The sequence below is a fragment of the Schistocerca americana genome, chromosome 5, assembly GCF_021461395.2.
Source record: "Schistocerca americana isolate TAMUIC-IGC-003095 chromosome 5, iqSchAmer2.1, whole genome shotgun sequence".
Classification (NCBI taxonomy): Eukaryota; Metazoa; Arthropoda; class Insecta; order Orthoptera; family Acrididae; genus Schistocerca; species Schistocerca americana.
Window position 1 is genome coordinate 567,028,819 of NC_060123.1, and position 24,875 is coordinate 567,053,693.

Below are 24,875 nucleotides of genomic sequence, written 5' to 3' on the forward strand. Positions count from 1 at the left end.
CAATCAGGACTGCATACGACCGAGGCACACAGGGCCAACACCCGGCATCATGGTGTGGGGAGCGATCTCCTACACTGGCCGTACACCACTGGTGACCGTCGAGGGGACACTGAATAGTGCACGGTACATCCAAACCGTCATCGAACACATCGTTCTACCATTCCTAGACCGGCAAGGGAACTTGCAGTTCCAACAGGACAATGCACGTCCGCATGTATCCCGTGCCACCCAACGTGCTCTAGAAGGTGTAAGTCAACTACCCTGGCCAGCAAGATCTCCGGATCTGTCCCCCATTGAGCATGTTTGGGACTGGATGAAGCGTCGTCTCACTCGGTCTGCACGTCCAGCACGAACGCTGGTCCAACTGAGGCGCCAGGTGTAAATGGCATGGCAAGCCGTTCCACAGGACTACATCCAGCATCTCTACGATCGTCTCCATGGGAGAATAGCAGCCTGCATTGCTGCGAAAGGTGGATATACACTGTACTAGTGCCGACATTGTGCATGCTCTGTTGCCTGTGTCTATGTGCCTGTGGTTCTGTCAGTGTGATCATGTGATGTATCTGACCCCAGGAATGTGTCAATAAAGTTTCCCCTTCCTGGGACAATGAATTCACGGTGTTCTTATTTCAATTTCCAGGAGTGTACTTAAAAAGGAGCTTGCAGACTTCACTCCATGGCTTGGAATAGTTTAAAGTTGCTTCACTGAATCCATTTATGATCTTACAAGTTTGTATGGTACTGATAAGCAATTGAAGATTCAAAGGAGTAAGTGCTCAATACAACCATGATTATGGAATAAAGCTTAGTGATCATTAAGTGAGGATATAAGGTGAACCTAAAATGATAAGCTTTAGAGATAACTTTATTTTTAATGTTTTATAATATTCTGTCATACACAAAGAGAATTTTGTTGGCAAGTAAACTCTACTGACCATTTTGTATCAGTTTTTGCAAGTGCAATTTTAGGAATTTACTTAATAATTTATAAACTGGACTAATCACTTTGATATACAAAATGAGAGTGATTAACTGTGTAAAGAACAAAACTATTATCATTGTTTGGACAAATACCTGTTTTTCAGGACTTGGGAAGATTACGTTATTTGGAAAGCCTACAGAAGTTGAAAATTGTTTGATAAAATGTAATGCAATAAAAGGAGACTAATAGATATTATTCTGACTTTTTAAAATTTGAGTAAGCCGTATTGAAATCAATGAATCCTCCAATAACTATCATATACAAACATTCCTTAAAAGTAGAGAATCCAAAGATAATGACCAAAATGAATCCAAACTCAGTGGATGTGCCATAAAATTTCCCAGCAAAAAATGTTTGCAGAAAGATGGTTTAGATGTTAGCCCTGGATTCAAGGACTGTGCAAGTATTGTTTGAAGAAAGATGGGTAACACCACTATTGCACCCTGCAATAGTGGTGCCCTAGTGTACTGGCCTTTGAACATCTGTAGGATGTGTTTTTTCATCTGGTTCATCACTGTTCTCCAGCAAGGATCGTTGATGCTTTGCGAACTCTCATAGAAACTGCATGAAGGGTTCTTAAGGAACATTTCCAGGTTGTCTTTGATTCCATGCTGCATTGTTTATACAGTGGTTAGAACTTAAATAGTTTTTTTTTGCACTCCGACTTCAGGCCACAAGTGGCCCATTGGGATCATCTGAGCACTGTGTCATCCTCAGCTGAGGATGCAGATAGGAGGGGTATGTGGTCAGCACACAGCTCTCCCAGTCGTTATGATGGTTTTCATTGACTCGAGTTGCTACTATTTGGTCAAGTAGCTCTTCAGTTGGCATCACAAGGCTGAGTGCACCCGGAAAAATGTCAACAGCGTATGGTCACCCATCCAAGTGCAGGCCACGTCTGACAGTGCTTAACTTCGGTGATCTGATGGGAACCGGTGTATCCAATGCAGCAGGGCCATTGCCAACTTAAATAGTGGCAACTATTTTTTCATAACTGATACATAAGAGTTTCAAGTTTGCACCTGTTACCGTTCTTCAAAGTAGTCACCAGAGTTGTGTAGAGCCTGTTGCGAGCGATGTGGAAGGCGTAGTATACCGTTAGCAGAGCCTGTTCTATTGATGGTGTGAACGGAGCGGTCTGCTGCCTGTCGAATCTCTGGAACAGTTCTGAAGCGAATGCCACGAAGTGGTTCCTTCATCTTTAGAATCAAATCAAAGTCACAAGGAATTAAGTCTGGGGAGTATGGTGGGTGGTACAGTACTTCCCAGTCCCATCAACCGAACAGTGCAGCCACAGCTTTCACTGTATGTGCCCGCATGTTGTTATGCAAAATGATGGGTGGGTTGCACAGGAAGTGTCACCGCTTCTTTCGCAAAGCTGGTCACAGGTGATGTTCCAAAAACGAACAGTAATACTGTCCATTGATGGTCTGCCGTGGAAGAATGTAATGCCTTAGGATAACACCATCACAGTCGTACACAAGAATCACCATAACTTTAGACCAGTCCATTCGCACCATCACCAGAACAGGCTCTGCTAATGGTATACTACGCCTTCCCCATCGCTTGCAACAGGTTCTACACAACGCTGGTGACTACTTTGAAGGACAGTAACATGTGCGAACATTTAACTCTTTTGTATTGGTTGTGAATGAATAGTTGCCACTATTTAAGTTCCAACCTTCGTGTGTTTTGATTTTAGAATGTGGGGATATTACTCTGCATTCATTTACATTGCACAGTTCTGTTAACTCGATCATGTTCATATTATTCTTTTCTTAATATCTGGTACAAACTTTGTTTCAATTACATGTATTCTTCTTTGTGTTGTAATTTTCACAAACATTAGTGTAACTATTATTTAGACTCCAGTTTCCGTATTGAGTGAGTAAGTACAGTTCCAAAATAAGAACACACAACTGTCTTCTGACAATTAGCATAAGTACTAAATAAATAAATTAATTAGTGCAGTAGCCACCAGAAAGATTGCGGGAGGCGCACATTGGCACGGCGCGTCACAGACGGTAGTTGCTGCAAGTAGAGTCCCGTCCACCAGAGGGCACGCGAGAATTCGGACGCGACCTCTGCCGGCATAACAACAACAACAACAACAACAACAACTCCGGCAGCACGGGCCGTGCCCAGTCAGTTAACATCGGGCATGCCTAGGACACAGTCCCGGTCTACGCTAAGTGAAGTGCAACGTAAACGTGAACAGTGTTACTACACAATTGGCGACGAGTAGGGTCGTTCTTTCGCGTGTTGCGTCGTTGTTCTGGTTCCGCAGCTTCTCCACGGCATGGAGGATTTGGTGTGGGTTTTGGTTGCGCAGCAGACGGAGCTCATGGCCACCATGAAACAAGTGCTTCCGGCATTGCTCTCCACGCCGTCTGCTCCGGCGCCGTTCCCCCCTCCCTTTCCCCCGTATGACGAGACGGCGGAGGATTGGGACGCATATGAACATCGCCTTCGGCAGCATTTCCAGGCGTTTCATGTTGCCGATGCGGAGGTATGTCGTGCTCTCTTCTTGTCTTGGATATCTCCCTCGCGGTATCACGTTTTGCGGCAGCTAGCGCCGTTGCAGGAACCCTCGTCCTTGTCTTTTGACGCATTGTGTTCATTGCTGTCTTCATATTATCGCCGCCGCACGCATGTTGTGGCAGCTAGGGTCGAGTTCTATCAATGCAAGAAACAGCCCCATCAGTCTTACCGGGCGTGGGCAGCTACCCTGCACGGTCTTAGTCGCAAGTGTCATTTTGTCACGGAGCAGTCGCGAGAGTCGTATGCCCACGTTATGGTACGCGATGTCATTGTTCGTTCGGCCCCTGATAGGGAGGTCCGGCAATGGACCCTGCAGTTAGAAGACCCTTCCCTCGAGGAAGTCCTGTCCATTGCTCAATTGTACGAAGTCTCTCATGCAGCAGGTCAACAGCTGGAAGCGTGGTGCGACGTCGCAGAGGTTCAGGGCGGCGCGGCCGCGTCCACTGTGTCTGGGGTGGACGATGTGCGAGCGGTACAATCCGGCTGTTACGGCCGCTCCCGCATGGCGCGTAAACAGAATTCCGGCCGCCGGCCCCTGTTGCCGTCCTGTGCGTCGTACTATATACATCATAATCGGTCAGAGTGCCCCCAGCGTTGGGCCGTTTGTCGCAAATGTAATAAAAAAGGTCACATTGCTAAAGTTTGCCGCTCAGCCTCAAAAGAATCGAAGGAAGCAAGTACAGAGGACATGGACATTGACATTCAGGAAGTTTCATCGGGCCAGGCTCCCGACGCATCAGCACGCAAACTCTTTATCGAGGTGTCGGTTCGGTCGCGCCGGTTACAACTGCAAGTAGATACGGGCGCGGCAGTTTCATTGTTGAATGCACGAACTTATTCCGACCTTGGATCGCCCCCGTTGGCGCCAGTTTACCGGCGTCTACGCAGTTATGGTAAACAGTTCATTCCCCTGCTGGGTCAATTCACTACTGACGTGACTTACAAATCAGTCACTCGGCCTATTACTTTTATTGTTGTCAGTGATGCGAGCTCCGCTAACCTTTTTGGCCTGGATGCCTTTCAAGCTTTCGGTTTTTTCTATCGCTGACACCATACAGTTGGTCTCCGAAGACGTTCCCTATCAATCATTGGAATCTTTGATCTCAGACTTTCCAGATATTTTTGAGGAGGGCCTGGGGCATGTTTCAGATTTTGAAGCTCACTTAACGTTGAAGGCGTTGGCTCGCCCGCGTTTTCTACGCGCGAGGCAGATCCCCTTGGCTCTCCGCCCTCGGGTAAAGGAAGAGCTAGACCGGCTGACAGCCCTAGGGGTCGTTCTTCCCATTTCTTCCAGTGAGTGGGCTTCGCCCCTCGTTATTGTAAGGAAGCCCTCGGGAAAATTACATCTTTGTGGCAATTTCAAGGCCACCATTAATTCACAATTGTTGGTGGACACCTATCCTTTGCCTCGTGCTGATGAATTGTTCTCCGCCATGGCGGGAGGCCAATATTTTTCGAAAATCGATCTGTCGGAGGCTTATCATCAGATACCACTTGATGAGACTCCAAATGGCTGGCGGTCGTCAACACCCCGTTTGGCTTTTACCAATACCAGCGGTTGGTCTTTGGAATATCCAGTGCCCTGGCGATATTCCAGCGTTATCTTGAGCATGTCACGTTGACAAGCCCTCATTGTATTAATTACCTGGATGACATAATAGTCACAGGCCGCAGCACGAAGGAACACTTGCACAACCTTTGCACCCTCTTTCTCAAATTCAGGTCTGTGGGCTTGCGTTGCAACCTGCATAAGGCAACGTTCTTCCAACCATCCATTGAGTATGTGGGCTACACCATATCTCGGCACGGTATCCAGCCACTAGGAAGTTTGGTCCAAGGTATCGTCAACCTTCCTCGGCCCGCTTCGCTGAAAGAGTTACAAGCTTTTTTAGGCAAGATAGCCTATTACCACCGGTTCATTCCCAAGGCTTCCACTATAGCCCACCCCCTGTACTGCCTTCTGCACAAGGGTGTTCCTTTTGATTGGTCGCCTGCATGCGAGTGAGCGTTCACCTCGTTGAAGGGCCTCCTCACGTCAGCCCCTTGTTTGGCTACTTTTGATCCCCATAAGTCGTTGGTCCTGGCTACAGATGCTTCACAGTATGGGGTGGAGGCGGTCCTGGCCCATGGCAACGCAGATGGTTCCGAGCAACCACTGGCGTTTGCGTCTAAAACGCTTAGTCCCGCGCAGGCCCATTACTCCCAGGTGGAAAAAGAGGCTTTGGCCATTGTCTACGCTGTCACCAAGTTTCACCCTTTCTTGTATGGCACGAAGTTTCAGTTAATCACTGACCATAAGCCGTTAATATCGTTATTTGGTCCCGCCTCTCAGATTCCGGATAGGGCGGCCCACAGACTACAGCACTGGGCCTTGTTCCTCTCTAAGTACTATTATGACATTCATTTTCGCCCTACAGGACAGCATGCCAACGCCGACACTCTTTCCCGTCTTCCGGTGGGCCCGGATCCTACGTTCGATCAAGAGAAGATTATGTGTTTTCATTTGGATGTGGCGTCCCGCCAAGCGGTTGATGGCTTCCCGATCACTAATTCTCGAGTCGCCAGGGAAATGGCGGCTGACCCGGTTCTCCGGCAAGTAGTTCGCCTCATTCAGCAGGGGTGGTCATCCCGCCCTCCGGGCCGGGCCTCGGACCCTCTTCGTAATTATTTTCTTCTACGAGACCGCCTCTCGGTCTTGGAAGGAGTTCTCCTTCTGGCTACCGATGATACGGCTCCTCGCGTGGTGGTTCCTGCAAGTTTACGAAGGGAGGTCCTCACGTTATTACATGCGGGGCACTGGGGTATTTCCCGTACTAAAACCTTGGCTCGCAGACATGTGTACTGGCCCGGTATTGACAGAGAAATTGAGCACTTGGTGGCCGCCTGTTCCCAGTGTGCGAGCCAACAGGCATCTCCCAGGGCAGCGTTCTCTTCAGGGCCGCCGGCAACCCAAGCATGGGAACGTGTTCACATCGATTTTGCGGGCCCGTTTCTCAATGGCTTTTGGCTCATTGCCATTGATGCTTATTCCCGATTCCCATATGTGGTTCGCTGCTCCTCAACCACTTCAGAAGTTGCAATCCAGGCACTAGCAAAAGTCTTTTCTGTGGAAGGTCTGCCAATCACCCTGATCTCGGACAATGGACCGCAGTTTATTTCACAGACCTTCCAGGATTTTTGTAGGCGCTTCGGTATTCGCCACGTTTGCTCTCCCCCCTTCCATCCACAATCGAATGGGGAAGCCGAGCGCATGGTGCGCACATTTAAGACGCAGATGAAAAAGTATGTGCACGAATTTCCTGCGGAGGAAGCATTGACGTTTTTCTTGACGGCATACTGGACCACACCAATGGGAGAACGCAGCCCCGCAGAGCTCCTCCATGGGCGTCTACCTAGGACTCTGCTGCACCTCCTCCGGCCTGGTCCTCGCCAGTCTTCACAAAACGTAGTGCCTGGCTTTCCACTGGGTATGTCGGTCTGGGCCCATGGGTTTGGTCGCAATCCACGTTGGATACCGGTGTTGGTCCTGCGCCGACATGGCCGCCGGCTCTATACCTTGCAGGCGGGGGACCGGGTGGTACGTCGTCACCAAAATCAGCTACGTCCACGTTCGGGCACCCACCCTCCGACCTCTCGGACACCGACTTCCCCATTGCCGGCACCTGTGTTGGTTTCACAGGGGACGTTACCTCCTCTCCCCACTGTGACTCTGCTGCACTGTGATGGTTCTCAGCCTTGGCAGCCTCCAGTAGCTCCAGCACCGGCATCACCATCGTTCGAGATGCCCCAGCGAGAGCCGGCCCCCCTAGGAGGCCCGGTTTCTCAGGAGGCTGGTTCACCTGTGGTCGTCCCTTCCCCTTCGTCCCCGCCACTGGGTCTTGCACCTCCCAAGGTGGAACAGGATCCGGAGTTCGACAGCTTGTCGCCCGTTCTGTCCCGGGCTCCGGTTGTGGGACGACGGGGGCCTCTTCGTGTGGGTCACTTCCAGCCGTATTCGAAGGTTCCTGCTCGAGGGTTGGCAGATCCCCTCGACTCCGGCCATCCAATGCATGTGGAGGTCATCGCTCCTGCCCGACGCTCCACCTTCCGACGCAGTGGATCACAGTGGCTTCACCCCCCCCGAAGGAGGAGGAGTGCAGTAGCCACCAGAAAGATCGCGGGAGGCGCACATTGGCATGGCGCGTCACGGACGGTAGTTGCTGCAAGTAGAGTCCCGTCCACCAGAGGGCACGCGAGAATTCGGACGTGACCTCTGTCGGCATAACAACAACAACAACAACAACTCCGGCAGCACGGGCCGTGCCCAGTCAGTTAACATCGGGCATGCCTAGGACACAGTCCCGGTCTACGTTAAGTGAAGTGCGACGTAAACGTGAACAGTGTTACTACAGTTAGTGTAGGTACTAAATTAATTAATTGGTTAATTAATTTTAGTGGAGCAAAAACAGGCTCTTGTACAACATCCCACAACACTTTCTCTTGACAACCTCTCGTAACCTCAATAAGAGATTTTTGTAGTGTGCTCCTGTGATGGTTTGCCCCTTCTGAGCATAATCTGTTAGCACCACACCATTGCAGCACCCCAAAACATGCAGCATTACCTTAAAATGGTTGGATCTTTGCCTTTTTCAGTGACGATGGATCAATGTTTCATTCATTTGCCTTGGTTGTTTGTCTTAGGGTCATAAGCACTCATCCATGGTGGTTAGGCAGTTAAAAAGTCATCTGGATTGGCCTGACACAGTGGCAATATTTCCACTGCTTCCTTGGTTCAGAAGGCTTTTGGATGGATGTGAACTGTGGAACCTAGTGGACGGTGACATTTTGTTGTGTTCAGATGTTGAAAACTGGTCCACGACTGATTTTAACTTTTTTCTCTGTTGTCTTTATTGTGATATGCTGGTGTTTGAGCACCATAGTCTCCACTTCTCTTGTGAATTTTGGTTCTTCACAGGGTGATGGTCCATCACTTCTTTCTCTTTTCATTCGAAATTGTTTGACCATTCTTGAAGCATCTGCACACCCGAGCACAGTGTCATACAATAGTGAATTATTGCCGTACAGTTTCACCAACTCAGCAGTGAATGTTGCAACAGTGTTTCCCCAAATGCAGAAAATGAATTACCACACAATGTTCCACTTTTTCGATAGACTGCTTCATTTGGTTTTAGCTCCTCTAGTTGTGCCCTATGGTACCCACAGGGGGGGGGGGGGGGGGGCGTTACTTTATTTTTCTGAGGTAATTATTAAAACAGATATAGATTAATGGTGAATAATTTAGCCAAGTCATGTATTTTGAACACACTGGATTTTGTTGTTTTTCATATAAACAGTTGTTTGTCATTTCTGCTTGCAAAAGTTTCTCTGTAACTACAAATTCATCCGCTTTGCTCAGTGACAGAGAGAGAAGTGCTAGATTCATATTTTTATCATTTGTTTCATCTGAGAATGTCAGTGATAAAATTCTATAAATATTTTATAAATTCGAGAAATACGTTACATAATTCAGTCTTTATTACTACTCGTCAAGGCAGGTTATCAACCCTGCAATGAGTAGGTGGTTCCCTTGTTATAGGATACTTTTATATCAAACAATGGAAAGTGTGGGTTAGGATACCAACAATATTATGAAAAGAATAGAATGTTACTCGCCATTATGAAGACATGTTGAGTTGTAGACAGGCACAACAAAAAGACTGTTACACATTGAGCTTTCGGCCAAAGCTTTCTTCGGAAAAGAAAACGGATGCTCATCCACACAAGCAACCATACCTCGTGCACACATGATCGCTATCTCCGGCCGCTGTGGCCAGAATGCAACTCTTGTGTTGAATGAAAGTGGCAACCTGGAGCTGGTGGTAGGGGTGAGGATCCAAATGGTTTGAGTTGTGAAGCAGCCATTGAAACCAAGCACATTATGTTCAACTGCATGTTGTGCTATAGGGTAGTCCACTTTGTTCTTGCCCACAGTTTGGCAGTGGCCATTCGTCCTGGTGGACAGCAAGCTGGTAGTCATACCAACATAAAAATCTGTGCAGTGATTGCAGCAGAGCTGGTATATGACGTGGCTGCTTTCACAGGTGGATGGGCCTCTGGTGGGGTACGATAAGCCTGTGACAGGACTGGAATAGAAAGTGCTGGGTGGGTGGATTGGGCAGGTCCTGCACCTTAGTCTTCCACTGGGATATGATCCATGTGGCAAAGAGTTGGAATTGGGAGTGGCATAGGGATGGACTAGGATGTTGTGGGGATTGGGTGAATGTGGGAACACCACTTTGGGAGAGTTGGGAAGGATATCTGCACCAAAAAATCCCTCCCATAGAGCGTGGCCATCTGGAAATGGCATATTTGCAGTGATAAGAACTCCCTTGCCCAGTATGCTAAGTGCCCTTACAAAGGTTTTCACAGACAGGTAACATCCCCCAGATGTAGTCAGCAAACAGATTTCCTGAGCCATATCCCCACATAGCACCAGTCCTCCCATGTACCACCTTCATCACTCAGTATCATCCAGACTGGAACAACTGAACCACATCCTTCTTCAAGGCTTTGATTATCTATCATCACAACATGATATGAGGGACAATTACCCAAGATCCTTCAAACCTCTCCTAACATGGTTTTCCATTGTCTACCTAACCTCCAGAACAAGTTAGTTCATCCCTGTGCCACTACCTGTGGATGACCCAGGTGCAAGACCTGCCCAGTCCACCTCACAGCACTTCCTATTCCAGTCCTGTCACAGGCTTTATCCTACCCCATCAGAGGCTGGATCACCTTTCAAAGCAGCCATATCGTATACCAGCTCTGCGGCAATCATTGCACAGCTTTTTTTAAAAAGTTGGTATGACTTCCAACCATCTATCCACCATGATAAATGGCCACTGCCAAACTGTGGGTAAGACCAAAGTGGATCACCCTGTGGCATAACATGCAGCTGAGCATATCACACTTGATTTCAGTGGCTGCTCCACAACCCGGACCATCTGGATCCTCTCCTCCATCACCAGCATTCTGAACTGCACATCTTGGAGTTAGTCTGCTGCATCCACTGCTCCTGAAATTATCCTGGACTTTACCTACAATGACCAACTGTTCCCATGCCCTCCATTAAATAGTTTCCACCCCCTCTGTCCTGCCACCTTCTCCCAAACACATCTTCTCACCTTCCCAACATACCCACTAGTCTATTCCCCCTCATCTGCTTCTCTATTTTTCCACTTCCCCTCCCCTCCACCCTTCCCTCCCCCCTACTGTGCCTGGCAGCCTTGTCCTGCTGCCATCTAGTCCCTGCACACTCCATCTGACAGTGCTCTTCTCTCTCTCTCTCCTGTACCCCGCTATTCCTTCCTCTTCCCCTACCCGACCTCACTCTGGATTGCTGCTCTCTTTCACTGTGAGAATTGCCTTCTGGTCACAGTGGCCAGAGATAGTGGTCATGTGTGCATGAGGTGTGCCTGCTTGTGTGAATGTGTGTGTTTTCTTTTCTGAAGAAGGCTTTGGCCAAAAGCTCAGTGTGTAACAGTCTTTTTGATGTGCTGGTCTACAACTCGTCGTCATCTTTACTGTGAGTAGCAATCTATCCTTTTCATATATATTTTTTAATACTTTTATGTTATTTAAAGGGTAACTCTAAACTGCACCTGCTAGTACTTTCAGGTGGCGGTCGCTTCCTGTGTAAAATGGAATAGAAATCATTGTATGAACTATATTGTACAGTAACACATACACATACTTATTAACCAAAATAATCAAAGGTTTAAATGATTCCAGATGTCAGCCTGCTTTTGATGAAAGAGCAGTTCTACGAAAAAATGTTTGCTTTACCAAAGCTGAAAGCTGTAAGCCCATCTCACGACTTACTCAAATCCATTAAATCTAGCCTCTGATTGTCTTTCCCAATCTTGGTCTTGTCGTGTTTTCTCTTCTAACTGTGGTGATTTTCACTCATAGTAATTTCAAAATTAAAATAATTCCCATCTCTAACAATAATTAATATATTTGTTAGGACAGAGGAGTTCTCTGTGCTAGAAACTAGATACACACTAAAAAATGAGAGTGCCATTGTAAACAGTGATTTTTTTTTTTTTTTAGAAACCTAGTGTTAATGCTAATTCATAAGTTTGCGTTGATCAAATGATTGCAGGTGTAGGTGAGAAATTCACAGATACTTCCATTACATTTCTGTATTAGCTCTGAAGTTGCGCTGTAAATTGATGTATGCAGTTATCTAGTGTGATGGGTATTACCTTCCTTTCTGTGTATTGCCCTAGAAACTTCTTGTTGCACAGGTTTTCACCCACTATGTATACATGATGTGCTAAGTGGCATTTGTAACAACTCAACATGTTACATTCAATAAGTGATAGTCTTACAAGAAGTGTATTCGTTACCCAATGTGTCTGAAATAAAATTACTTTGTCAAGAATTAAAAGTTGGGGTTGCAATTAAATGTATGAGAAATTCAAACCATTCAGAAAGCATAAGTTATTTTGTGATGTAAAACCAATGGTTTTGAAAGAATTTCTTGCAGAGGTATGGTGAAGAGAAGTGACGTAAACACAATGAAACAACTTTGATGTTCTCTACAGGTGGAACCATATTTAACAACTTTAGCTTTGTTTGACACAAAACAAGGACAGACAAGGAAGCTTACTGAAAATTTTCATTTTGATGTCAATCATCCTCAAGTACGACACATGCTTCCTCCTTCTTACCAAATGGCTAATGGCAGGGAATGTGCTGGAGATAATTTGTTGGCACCGGAGTTTCAACAAATACCAAATGAGTGGATAAAGTATCCAAGGCAGGTAGGTTATGGACATTGTGTGTTGATTCATTTGTGAGCTAGAAAAGAACATTATTTGGAAATAATTTTATGCTGAGTGTAACAATAATCACCCTACAACAAGTAGAGCTTCTAGCAAAGACTTAGTTTTTGTTAAAGTTTTTACAAATGAATATGTAATGAGTTACTGGCTATAAATAATTTTCTGTTTCATAAGTATTAGACATTGTGCTAAATATTTATCCCTGTGTAATGATTCCTTCTTTTCTTTCCTACAGGCTATATTTAGTGTCAACAACCCTCACTCTGAAATTTACTTGGTTGTGAGGATCGACAAAATACTTCAGGGAGGTATATGTCAAACAACGGAACCTTATATAAGGAGTACAAAGGATCCTCGTCTTGGGCTTAAAATTCATAAACAAGTAAAAACATGTAGTCAGAGGTTTGTTGTTGTTTTGTGAAACAATTATTTTTGCTTATGTAATTATTTAATCTCTACACCAAAAATGTGTTATATACATCTTTGAAAACATATTCACGTGAAAGCAAAAGATCACATTATCATTAAAAAGCTAAAAAGTAAAACATAAAGCCACCTGAAGTGTTTATTAAAACATATAAAAGTTTCTAAATATATTTTTTAAATGTTCTCCTTTGGTATTCCATCTCTTTCTTGACTTAAAATGACAATTATCATACACTGTGTATATACTGAGGTGACAAAGTCATGGAACAGTGCTCTGCAGATGGCAGTAGTGTTGCGTACATGAGGTGCACAAAGGGCATTGCATTGACGGAGCTGTCATTTGTACTCAGGTGATTCAGGTGAAAAAATTTCTGACACGATGATGGCTGCACGATGGGAATTAACAGGCTTTGAACATGGAGTGCTAGTTGGATCTAGATGCATGGGACACTCTTTTTCTCAAATCATTAGGGAATTCAATATTCTGAGATCCACAGTGTCAGAAGTGTGCGGAGAATACCAAATTTCGCGTATTGCCTCTCACCATGGACAACTCGGTGGCCGACGATCTCCCCTTAACGACTGCCTAGCCAGTGGGTAGCACACTGGACTCGCATTTGGGAGGACGACGATTCAATCCTGTGTCCGGCCATCCTGATTTAGGTTTTCCGTGATTTCCCTAAATCGCTCCAGGCAAATGCCGGGATGGTTCCTCTGAAAGGTCACGGCCGACTTCTTTCCCGGTCCTTCCCTGATCCGACGAAACCGATGGCCTCGCTGTTTGGTCTCTTCCCACAAACAACAACAACAACAAGAACAACAATGACTGCCTAGAGTTGTCAGTGCTAACAGATAACAACACTGCACGAAATAACCACAGAAATCAAAGTGGAATTCCCAATGAACGTATCCGTGATGGCAATGCGACGAAATTATGTGTTAATGGGTTACGCCAGCTGACGACCGATGCCATTGCCTCTGCTAACAGCGTGACATCGCCTGGGCTCATGACTATATCGATTGGATATAGGATGATGTGAAAACTGTGGCCATGTCAAGTGAGTCCTGATTTCAGTTTGTAAGAGCTGATGGTAAGGTTCCAGTTTGATGCAGACCCAATGAAGCTATGGACTCAGCTTGTCAGCAGGCTTGCACACGAGCTGGTTGGGGCTTCATAATGGTGTGGGCTATGTTTATGTAGAATGGACTGGATTCTTTGGTTCAACTGAACCCAATTTGGTGCAACTGAACCAATGATTCACTGGAATTGATTATGTTCAGCTACTTGGAGACTATTTGCAGCCAATCATGGATTTCATGTTCCCAAACAACGATCGAATTTTTAAGGATGACAGTGCACTATATCAGTGGGCCACAGTTGTTCGCAAGTGGTTTGAAGAACATTCTTGACAATTCAAGCAAATGATTTTTCCATCCAGATTGCCCACCACGAATCCCATCGAATATTTACGGGACATAATCGAGAGGTCAATTAGTACACGAAATCCTATACTGGCAACACTTTTGCAATTATGGACAACAATAGAGGCAACATGGCTTAATATTTCTGCAGGGGACTTCCAATATATATATATATATATATATATATATATATATATATATATATATATATATGGTGAGGGTTCCTACCTTATGCCACATGGGAGTTTATCTTTGACTTGTCGTAGATGTGTTAAGATAAATTCTGATTGTAATATTCACTTATGGGTTAAGGCTAGTGGTTCATCCTCTTTGGAAGATTGTCGCATTGTGGGTGATTGTACTCTGTATAACCATTGAAGCAGTCCTCAAAACTCCCATGTGGCATAAGGTAGGAACCCTCACCAGAAATAATAACCTCAGATACAGGTATAGTACGGTAAGCCAAAATTTCACGAGTTTCAAAGGATTCCAAACCAGCTCTCCCTGCACTACTACATGCAACGAAAGCAACAGTAATCCACCCATTACCTAAACTTGAAGATGTAGAACTCTTCATTAAAGAAAAATTAAACCTCGCGCCACAAAACAAGGTAGGTCCATTAATAAGAGTAAATTGAGTAGTTTTACCTACTCCCCTTACTTCGTTCTTTTTACCCTTGGCGGAAGATGTCGAAGCACCAAGAGTGCCGTCCACATTTACAAGTGTTTTATAAACAAGCAATCGTCGGCGACGACGATAACACCGTTTACGAACCATTGTAAGAAGCAGTGCCTCAGTGGCTATTCACTCACACGAGAATTTATCTTAACACGTCTACGACAAGTCAAAGATAAACTCCCATGTGGCATAAGGTAGGAACCCTCACCAGAAATAATAACCTCAGATACAGGTATAGTACGGTAAGCCAAAATTTCACGAGTTTCAAAGGATTCCAAACCAGCTCTCCCTGCACTACTACATGCAACGAAAGCAACAGTAATCCACCCATTACCTAAACTTGAAGATGTAGAACTCTTCATTAAAGAAAAATTAAACCTCGCGCCACAAAACAAGGTAGGTCCATTAATAAGAGTAAATCTTCCGCCAAGGGTAAAAAGAACGAAGTAAGGGGAGTAGGTAAAACTACTCAATTTACTCTTATTAATGGTCGTAGACGTGTTAAGATAAATTCTGATTGTAATATTCACTTATGGGTTAAGGCTAGTGGTTCATCCTCTTTGGAAGATTGTCGCATTGTGGGTGATTGTACTCTGTATAACCATTGAAGCAGTCCTCAAAAAAGGCCCTTTTAAGGGCCACTATACTACACATTGATCTTGCCAAAAGCCGAGAAGCGATTCTTCTTGGTGTTGTAGCTCTCTGGGGCACTCTGGGATGCTCCCTGGGTGTTTCCCTGGGTGCTCAATAGATGGCTCCACAGTAGAGCCCGTGACCTTGAGTGTGCGAGAGAGAGCGCTGTGGAGTGTGTGAGAGAGAGGTGCCGCGAGCCCTGAATGGGCGCCCGGAAGTCCACATCCGCTGCGTGCGCCAGGACTGATGCTATATAAGGAGCACACTGTCCTGCCAGCGCATTCACTCTTGTGTGAGTGAATAGCCACTGAGGCACTGCTTCTTACAATGGTTCGTAAACGGTGTTATCGTCGTCGCCGACGATTGCTTGTTTATAAAACACTTGTAAATGTGGACGGCACTCTTGGTGCTTTGACATCTTCCGCCAAGGGTAAAAAGAACGAAGTAAGGGGAGTAGGTAAAACTACTCAATTTACTCTTATTAATGGACCTACCTTGTTTTGTGGCGCGAGGTGTGGCATAAGGTAGGAACCCTCACCAGAAATAATAACCTCAGATACAGAAGAATCGCTTCTCGGCTTTTGGCAAGATCAATGTGTAGTATAGTGGCCCTTAAAAGGGCCTTTTTTGAGGACTGCTTCAATGGTTATACAGAGTACAATCACCCACAATGCGACAATCTTCCAAAGAGGATAAACCACTAGCCTTAACCCATAAGTGAATATTACAATCAGAATTTATCTTAACACGTCTACGACAAGTCAAAGATAAACTCCCATGTGGCATAAGGTAGGAACCCTCACCAGAAATAAATGTGGACGGCACTCTTGGTGCTTCGACATCTTCCGCCAAGGGTAAAAAGAACGAAGTAAGGGGAGTAGGTAAAACTACTCAATTTACTCTTATTAATGGACCTACCTTGTTTTGTGGCGCGAGGTGTGGCATAAGGTAGGAACCCTCACCAGAAATAATAACCTCAGATACAGAAGAATCGCTTCTCGGCTTTTGGCAAGATCAATGTGTAGTATAGTGGCCCTTAAAAGGGCCTTTTTTGAGGACTGCTTCAATGGTTATACAGAGTACAATCACCCACAATGCGACAATCTTCCAAAGAGGATAAACCACTAGCCTTAACCCATAAGTGAATATTACAATCAGAATTTATCTTAACACGTCTACGACAAGTCAAAGTTAAACTCCCATGTGGCGTAAGGTAGGAACCCTCACCAGAAATAAATGTGGACGGCACTCTTGGTGCTTCGACATCTTCCGCCAAGGGTAAAAAGAACGAAGTAAGGGGAGTAGGTAAAACTACTCAATTTACTCTTATTAATGGACCTACCTTGTTTTGTGGCGCGAGGTTTAATTTTTCTTTAATGAAGAGTTCTACATCTTCAAGTTTAGGTAATGGGTGGATTACTGTTGCTTTCGTTGCATGTAGTAGTGCAGGGAGAGCTGGTTTGGAATCCTTTGAAACTCGTGAAATTTTGGCTTACCGTACTATACCTGTATCTGAGGTTATTATTTCTGGTGAGGGTTCCTACCTTATGCCACATGGGAGTTTATCTTTGACTTGTCGTAGACGTGTTAAGATAAATTCTGATTGTAATATTCACTTATGGGTTAAGGCTAGTGGTTCATCCTCTTTGGAAGATTGTCGCATTGTGGGTGATTGTACTCTGTATAACCATTGAAGCAGTCCTCAAAACTCCCATGTGGCATAAGGTAGGAACCCTCACCAGAAATAATAACCTCAGATACAGGTATAGTACGGTAAGCCAAAATTTCACGAGTTTCAAAGGATTCCAAACCAGCTCTCCCTGCACTACTACATGCAACGAAAGCAACAGTAATCCACCCATTACCTAAACTTGAAGATGTAGAACTCTTCATTAAAGAAAAATTAAACCTCGCGCCACAAAACAAGGTAGGTCCATTAATAAGAGTAAATTGAGTAGTTTTACCTACTCCCCTTACTTCGTTCTTTTTACCCTTGGCGGAAGATGTCGAAGCACCAAGAGTGCCGTCCACATTTACAAGTGTTTTATAAACAAGCAATCGTCGGCGACGACGATAACACCGTTTACGAACCATTGTAAGAAGCAGTGCCTCAGTGGCTATTCACTCACACGAGAATTTATCTTAACACGTCTACGACAAGTCAAAGATAAACTCGCATGTGGCATAAGGTAGGAACCCTCACCAGAAATAATAACCTCAGATACAGGTATAGTACGGTAAGCCAAAATTTCACGAGTTTCAAAGGATTCCAAACCAGCTCTCCCTGCACTACTACATGCAACGAAAGCAACAGTAATCCACCCATTACCTAAACTTGAAGATGTAGAACTCTTCATTAAAGAAAAATTAAACCTCGCGCCACAAAACAAGGTAGGTCCATTAATAAGAGTAAATCTTCCGCCAAGGGTAAAAAGAACGAAGTAAGGGGAGTAGGTAAAACTACTCAATTTACTCTTATTAATGGTCGTAGACGTGTTAAGATAAATTCTGATTGTAATATTCACTTATGGGTTAAGGCTAGTGGTTCATCCTCTTTGGAAGATTGTCGCATTGTGGGTGATTGTACTCTGTATAACCATTGAAGCAGTCCTCAAAAAAGGCCCTTTTAAGGGCCACTATACTACACATTGATCTTGCCAAAAGCCGAGAAGCGATTCTTCTTGGTGTTGTAGCTCTCTGGGGCACTCTGGGATGCTCCCTGGGTGTTTCCCTGGGTGCTCAATAGATGGCTCCACAGTAGAGCCCGTGACCTTGAGTGTGCGAGAGAGAGCGCTGTGGAGTGTGTGAGAGAGAGGTGCCGCGAGCCCTGAATGGGCGCCCGGAAGTCCACATCCGCTGCGTGCGCCAGGACTGATGCTATATAAGGAGCACACTGTCCTGCCAGCGCATTCACTCTTGTGTGAGTGAATAGCCACTGAGGCACTGCTTCTTACAATGGTTCGTAAACGGTGTTATCGTCGTCGCCGACGATTGCTTGTTTATAAAACACTTGTAAATGTGGACGGCACTCTTGGTGCTTTGACATCTTCCGCCAAGGGTAAAAAGAACGAAGTAAGGGGAGTAGGTAAAACTACTCAATTTACTCTTATTAATGGACCTACCTTGTTTTGTGGCGCGAGGTGTGGCATAAGGTAGGAACCCTCACCAGAAATAATAACCTCAGATACAGAAGAATCGCTTCTCGGCTTTTGGCAAGATCAATGTGTAGTATAGTGGCCCTTAAAAGGGCCTTTTTTGAGGACTGCTTCAATGGTTATACAGAGTACAATCACCCACAATGCGACAATCTTCCAAAGAGGATAAACCACTAGCCTTAACCCATAAGTGAATATTACAATCAGAATTTATCTTAACACGTCTACGACAAGTCAAAGATAAACTCCCATGTGGCATAAGGTAGGAACCCTCACCAGAAATAAATGTGGACGGCACTCTTGGTGCTTCGACATCTTCCGCCAAGGGTAAAAAGAACGAAGTAAGGGGAGTAGGTAAAACTACTCAATTTACTCTTATTAATGGACCTACCTTGTTTTGTGGCGCGAGGTTTAATTTTTCTTTAATGAAGAGTTCTACATCTTCAAGTTTAGGTAATGGGTGGATTACTGTTGCTTTCGTTGCATGTAGTAGTGCAGGGAGAGCTGGTTTGGAATCCTTTGAAACTCGTGAAATTTTGGCTTACCGTACTATACCTGTATCTGAGGTTATTATTTCTGGTGAGGGTTCCTACCTTATGCCACATGGGAGTTTATCTTTGACTTGTCGTAGACGTGTTAAGATAAATTCTCGTGTGAGTGAATAGCCACTGAGGCACTGCTTCTTACAATGGTTCGTAAACGGTGTTATCGTCGTCGCCGACGATTGCTTGTTTATAAAACACTTGTAAATGTGGACGGCACTCTTGGTGCTTCGACATCTTCCGCCAAGGGTAAAAAGAACGAAGTAAGGGGAGTAGGTAAAACTACTCAATTTACTCTTATTAATGGACCTACCTTGTTTTGTGGCGCGAGGTTTAATTTTTCTTTAATGAAGAGTTCTACATCTTCAAGTTTAGGTAATGGGTGGATTACTGTTGCTTTCGTTGCATGTAGTAGTGCAGGGAGAGCTGGTTTGGAATCCTTTGAAACTCGTGAAATTTTGGCTTACCGTACTATACCTGTGTGTATATATATATATATATATATATATATGAAGGACTTTGTCGGATAGCTTAGTTTACTTTTAAATGTAGTTGAAATGTGTGTGTCTGCTGCTCAAAGCCTCCATTATGTGGTGATTGTTACATCATTGCCCCCCAAACGCAGAAAATAATTACTGCAAAATACCCCACTTTAACAATACACTACGGCATTTACTTTTAGCTCCTCAGGTTGTGTGCTGTGGTAATATGGCTTGAGGATTTCAGTGTGTAGCAGGGCTACAACTGTATGACTGAAAACAACAATAAAACTCTGTCTCATTATTGTTAACATTCTGTCACAGATATTCCATTTAGAAAAAAAGTATCGTAAGTCGTATACATTTTTTCAGATTGATCACTAATGTCATTTGTACTGAAAACTGGTGGCTAATCATGTTATTCAGAATTAACATTATTTGGACATTCATGGCCTCAGTAGCCTATTGTATCTTCTTTTTCCCTCGTAAAAAGTGTTTATAAATTCTAACGCATTTCACCACTGTATGTTTTTTTAACCCCCCCCCCTAAATTGCTAGATTGTCAGAGGTATGTATATTGCTCCAGGCTCATTGGTGTGTTTCTGAACTGTATTGACTGATTATTTTGCATGCTTACCATCAGGTTTCTGCTACCAGTTGAGCCTCAAGTGACCAAGCAAATTATTCATCTAGCAGCAGCAGCAGCAGCAGTATTTTCTTTCTTTTGTGGTAATTTTCTGATGACATTAGAGACATTTTCAATGTGAACCAGTTGTATTTATGACTTTTTATCGTCTCCTGTCTTACTTTTGATCACTTTCTCTTGTGGCCCTATTAATCACCAAAATGCTACTCAGACATTCATTCTCAGTTTAGGTCATGCATCACTTGATGCTAGCAGAATTCTTCTTGTATCCTCTGCTTGAAGTACAGTCATTCAAATCTGCATGTAGGGATCTGACTCTGTGTGTTGGTCTTGTAAAATAACTGACTCATAATGTTTCTCAAGATTGTCTGTATATGAACATTGCCAAGAATACTATGTTACGACTATCACCCTATACTGTGCTGTAAGAGATTTTGAGGTGGACATTATTTAGGTGTTGGTAAAACATGTATTTGTTCTTTTACCCATGATAGAGATGTCATTGACATAGTATATCTAGTGTTGAGAGCTTCCTCTTCAAATGTCCCATGGAAACCCTACTGTAAAAATAGACACTCAATGTGTCAGTTGAGTACTCCTGGAGAAAGAAACTGACATCATGGTAATCATTGTTACCTTGTGAAGAACTTTCTTTCTCAGATTGACAGTAGACCAAATAAACTCTCTGCAAACAATTTTTGTTTATGAGGTGCAGTGAAAGGGCTGTAGACCCAGGCCTCCAGGTAGACTGTCAAAATCTCAACTGGTTGTCTAAAAAGAATCATACCAGATACAATCACTACCATAAAATAAAATACGACAGAAAATATGAAACAAGTTTCTTAGTTTGTTATGTCTGCCATCTTAATAAATTAGCTTAAATCAGTTTATTATTATTATCATCATATGCATCAATTACAGTAATAAACATTTAGCAAAACAGAGAAATATATATAAAAATGAACATGTGAAATTATATACAGTACACAAGTTTTAAAACGGCTCAGACTACACTCAGATGTTGATGGATTCGATCCAGCGGAATGCCTCGTGGGATGCTTGATAGAGCTTCTCAATGCCACCAGGGAAGCGTCTGATGGGACATTCATTCACAATGTGGCTCATTGTTTGGGTGGCACCACAGTCACACACACTGTCACTCGAAAAGCCCTTCTTGTGCATGTTGCATTTGCACCTACCCTCTTCAGACCGATATCTGTTTAACTGCACCCAAACCTCCCTTGGTTGTTGGAAGCCTGGAACTGTTGGATTGTCTACAAGTTCGTGGTTTCGGGTTCTTGTAGCTTGCCACTCATGTTTCCACTCTGCGTCCTGGTCGAATCCTGTGGATAGAATTTGGACTCCCATTTCATATGCTGGATTTCTAGATTTGAGGCGTTTCCTGGGCAGTGATAGCAAATCGTCTTGAAGAGGGATCGAGTTGTTTTCAGAAACTTGCTGACAGAGGTTGTAAAGAGCAACCTTTTGACGGAGGTCTGGTGGACAGATGTTTGAGAGCACTGGTAGCCAACAAGTAGGTGTAGACCGGACTGTACCACTAATTACTCTCATAACTGAGTTCAGTTCGACGTCTACTTTCACTACGTGGGTGCTTCGGAGCCGAAAAGGTGCACTATTGTGCTGCTTTGTATACTAGTGCAAGGGATGCTCCTCGGAGGACTGATGTGGTTACTTCCCATATACTGCCTGCCAGCTTTCTCACAAGGTTCACTCAAGTTTGTATCTTCTTGGTCAAGTTGGAAAGGTGTTTTTTGTATGTTAAAGTTCTGTCCAGAGTGACTCCCAGGTATTTTGGGCTAACGTTGTATCTGACTGTGCCAAGAGGGCTGAACTGTGGACTGATCTTGGCTGATGAAAGGCGATTAGAGAGGTGGAACCGGCTTACTTCAGTTTTAGAAACATTTGTTCTCATTCGCCATGTCTCAAAATACTCAAAGTTTAGTGAGGCTGTTCGTTAGGTGTTCTTCACATTCAGAAAGGCCTTCACTTTGGTATGAAATTGCCAGGTCATCTGCATATTGAAATTTTTGGCAGGTCAGCTGTGTAGAGGTTGAATAACACTGGAGCAAGAACAGAGCCCTGAGGTAATCCATCATTGGGTACACGCCATCTGCTTGATGTACCTTAAACCACCTATTGCTTAACATGTTACTTAAGAGGTTGCCAACAGTTTTGTAAGATATTGCTCTCAAAAATTTAAATAATAGGCCCTCGTGCCACGCCGTGTCGTAAGCTGCTGACAGGTCAATGAACACTACTGCAGTTTTAAGTTTCTTTTTGTATCCAGATTCTGTGTGAATAGTCAAGGAGAGCACTTGTTCACAGCAGCTTCTATAAGTTCTGAATACAGCTTGTTCAGGTGGTATCATAGCATTAATTTGATTTAATTAATTAAAAAAGGAGATTGAATATAGTGTGTGAGAATCATGATACACTTGTTCTCGTTGAATATAAATGTCTTGCAGTTTCATGTAATTATAAAATACTCAGTCCCAATCCAGCAGACAAATTAAGTCACAGCGTAGACGCGCAATAGGTTATGTTCCTTTTATATCTACAAGTTTTGTTTATAAACTCTGTATGCGTGAAGTTGGGTAGAATTTGTAGACAACAATAATAGGCAGTTTACTTCAAACACATTTGTGCTGTGTGAAGGACACTTACCCCTCACCCCCTTCCTTTTTTAAATTACTTTTATTGCTTGTCTGTTGTTGTAGAGTTGAACTGTTAATTCATGTGACAGTATTGTTTAGAGGATTGTAGTGTATTGTATATTTGCAGAAGGGCTCTAGTTACTAAGTGGGGTTACATTGCTTATTCTAAACAGTTAGTGTGTAATTCATATTTGGGATTCATTTCTGGGATGTGGGACTAGAAATGGAATCCCATCGTGTGAGAAAGTTTGGCAGCGGTGCCAGCAAAAGAAAACATACAGAGAAGCAGCTGAAGAAACTGCCAAAAGTGAGTTTGTATGGTGGATGTCAGAGAACTACGTGTATTCCCTTAATTTTTCTACTGCGCTTTCACAGAAGGGCCACAAGTTTTTTCTGCCTCAAGGCCTCCACGTGGGTTAACCTGGCCCTAACTGTACATGTAATGAAGTATATGTAGAGAAAAATTGCAATTCAAGAAGCCATGTGAATTGTAAACAACTAAACATTGTGAAAAATGTGGCTAAGGGGAACCTTTAAAAATAACATTTTTATTTTGTTAGTGCTCTAACCTATATGTGAGCAAAATATGAAAGGTCTTTGGGCTTGTAGCTGATACTAATAATTTCAGCTGTGGTGACGAATCAGACTCTCACTGGCTCACCTAGCTGCTTTAGAAATGTTTTTGTGTTAGTTATTAGAGCATACTATCAATCAATGTTCAAAGGTGAGGCCAACATAAATTTAATCAGAAACAAGCTGCAGAGTTCCTTTTCTGTTTGCCAACCAAAATAGGAATTGAAAAGTACCATTGACAGTTGACATTAACTAATCAAATAGAAGCTACTTAAAAAATTACTAGTCTGACTGTAACTGGGCAAATGCAGATATACTCCTTTGAAGGAACCAGTGTAATCATGAGAGGAAAGTTCAAGGCCAATGTGAGAATTTTGGGACAAAGACAGAAGGAAAATGGACATAACTGCCTTTGTGAGGGTTGTACATATGAATGTAGTTAAACTGTAAAATCAACAGAAATACTCTATAACCAACAACTAACATTTATGTTTATTAGTCGCAATAAATTCAGAGACTTTGCTCCATCTTGTAGGTGACACTTAAGAAATTTAGGTCATCAGCACAGCTTCCATGAACACAAAGACCATTAAATGTTCTACTGTTCTGTCCAGTATGTACTGTGTGCTATCCTGGTGAGCTCTACATCCAGTCTTTACACTGTCCAATTTACACTCATCATTTTATGTTGTGTAAGGTAAGCTTTTTTTACATGAAATCAGATTTTTTGATGACGTCTTCGCTTATTCATTTTTCATCTATTTAAATGAAGGCGTCACACGCACCTTTATGTCACTGTACATATGTATACACTGCTGAATACCTACATAATAGTTCACCTCAAAGGATTTATGTTGACTGAATTGTGTAACAATATGCCAGCATTTCCTGCATCTGTTCAGTGTATGGCCATTGGTATCTGTTGCTTGTGTGGCACTCCATGGGCAGTGCACTGTAAAAATGTTCTTGTTAGTTTTTCCATGTTTGGATGATGCTGATTCTGCCGCTTTTGTTCAGTTAATGAAAATATGCACCAGTTGCTTAATTATAACTTCATTAAGTGCACACATATGGTTCCTGCCTTCACAAAGTCACGAGAAGTTGCTGTGGTGGTGTCTGCTGCAGGATGCGTCTGTTGGGCATCTGCCACCACGCCTCAGCAGTAAATGCCAGTGTCAGATACACTTCATAATGGTGTAATATAAAGGCTGATACCAGTTGTATGGACTTCATAACATTCTAATTAAATGACTGGAGCACTTTTCATTAATTTAATAAGATATCGTCTTAC

The 24,875-nt window shown here is 43.7% G+C and overlaps 1 protein-coding gene across 1 annotated transcript in view; it reads left to right on the forward strand.

The window, feature by feature from the left end:
• The window catches only part of LOC124615809 (dedicator of cytokinesis protein 9), a 343,132-nt gene that overhangs the window by 96,899 nt on the left and 221,358 nt on the right, over positions 1-24,875 (forward strand). Inside the window, exons 10-11 of the mRNA XM_047143949.1 lie at positions 12,115-12,333; positions 12,590-12,756. Of these exons, the coding sequence (XP_046999905.1) occupies positions 12,115-12,333; positions 12,590-12,756 (386 nt within the window). The remainder of the gene's footprint in view (positions 1-12,114; positions 12,334-12,589; positions 12,757-24,875) is intronic.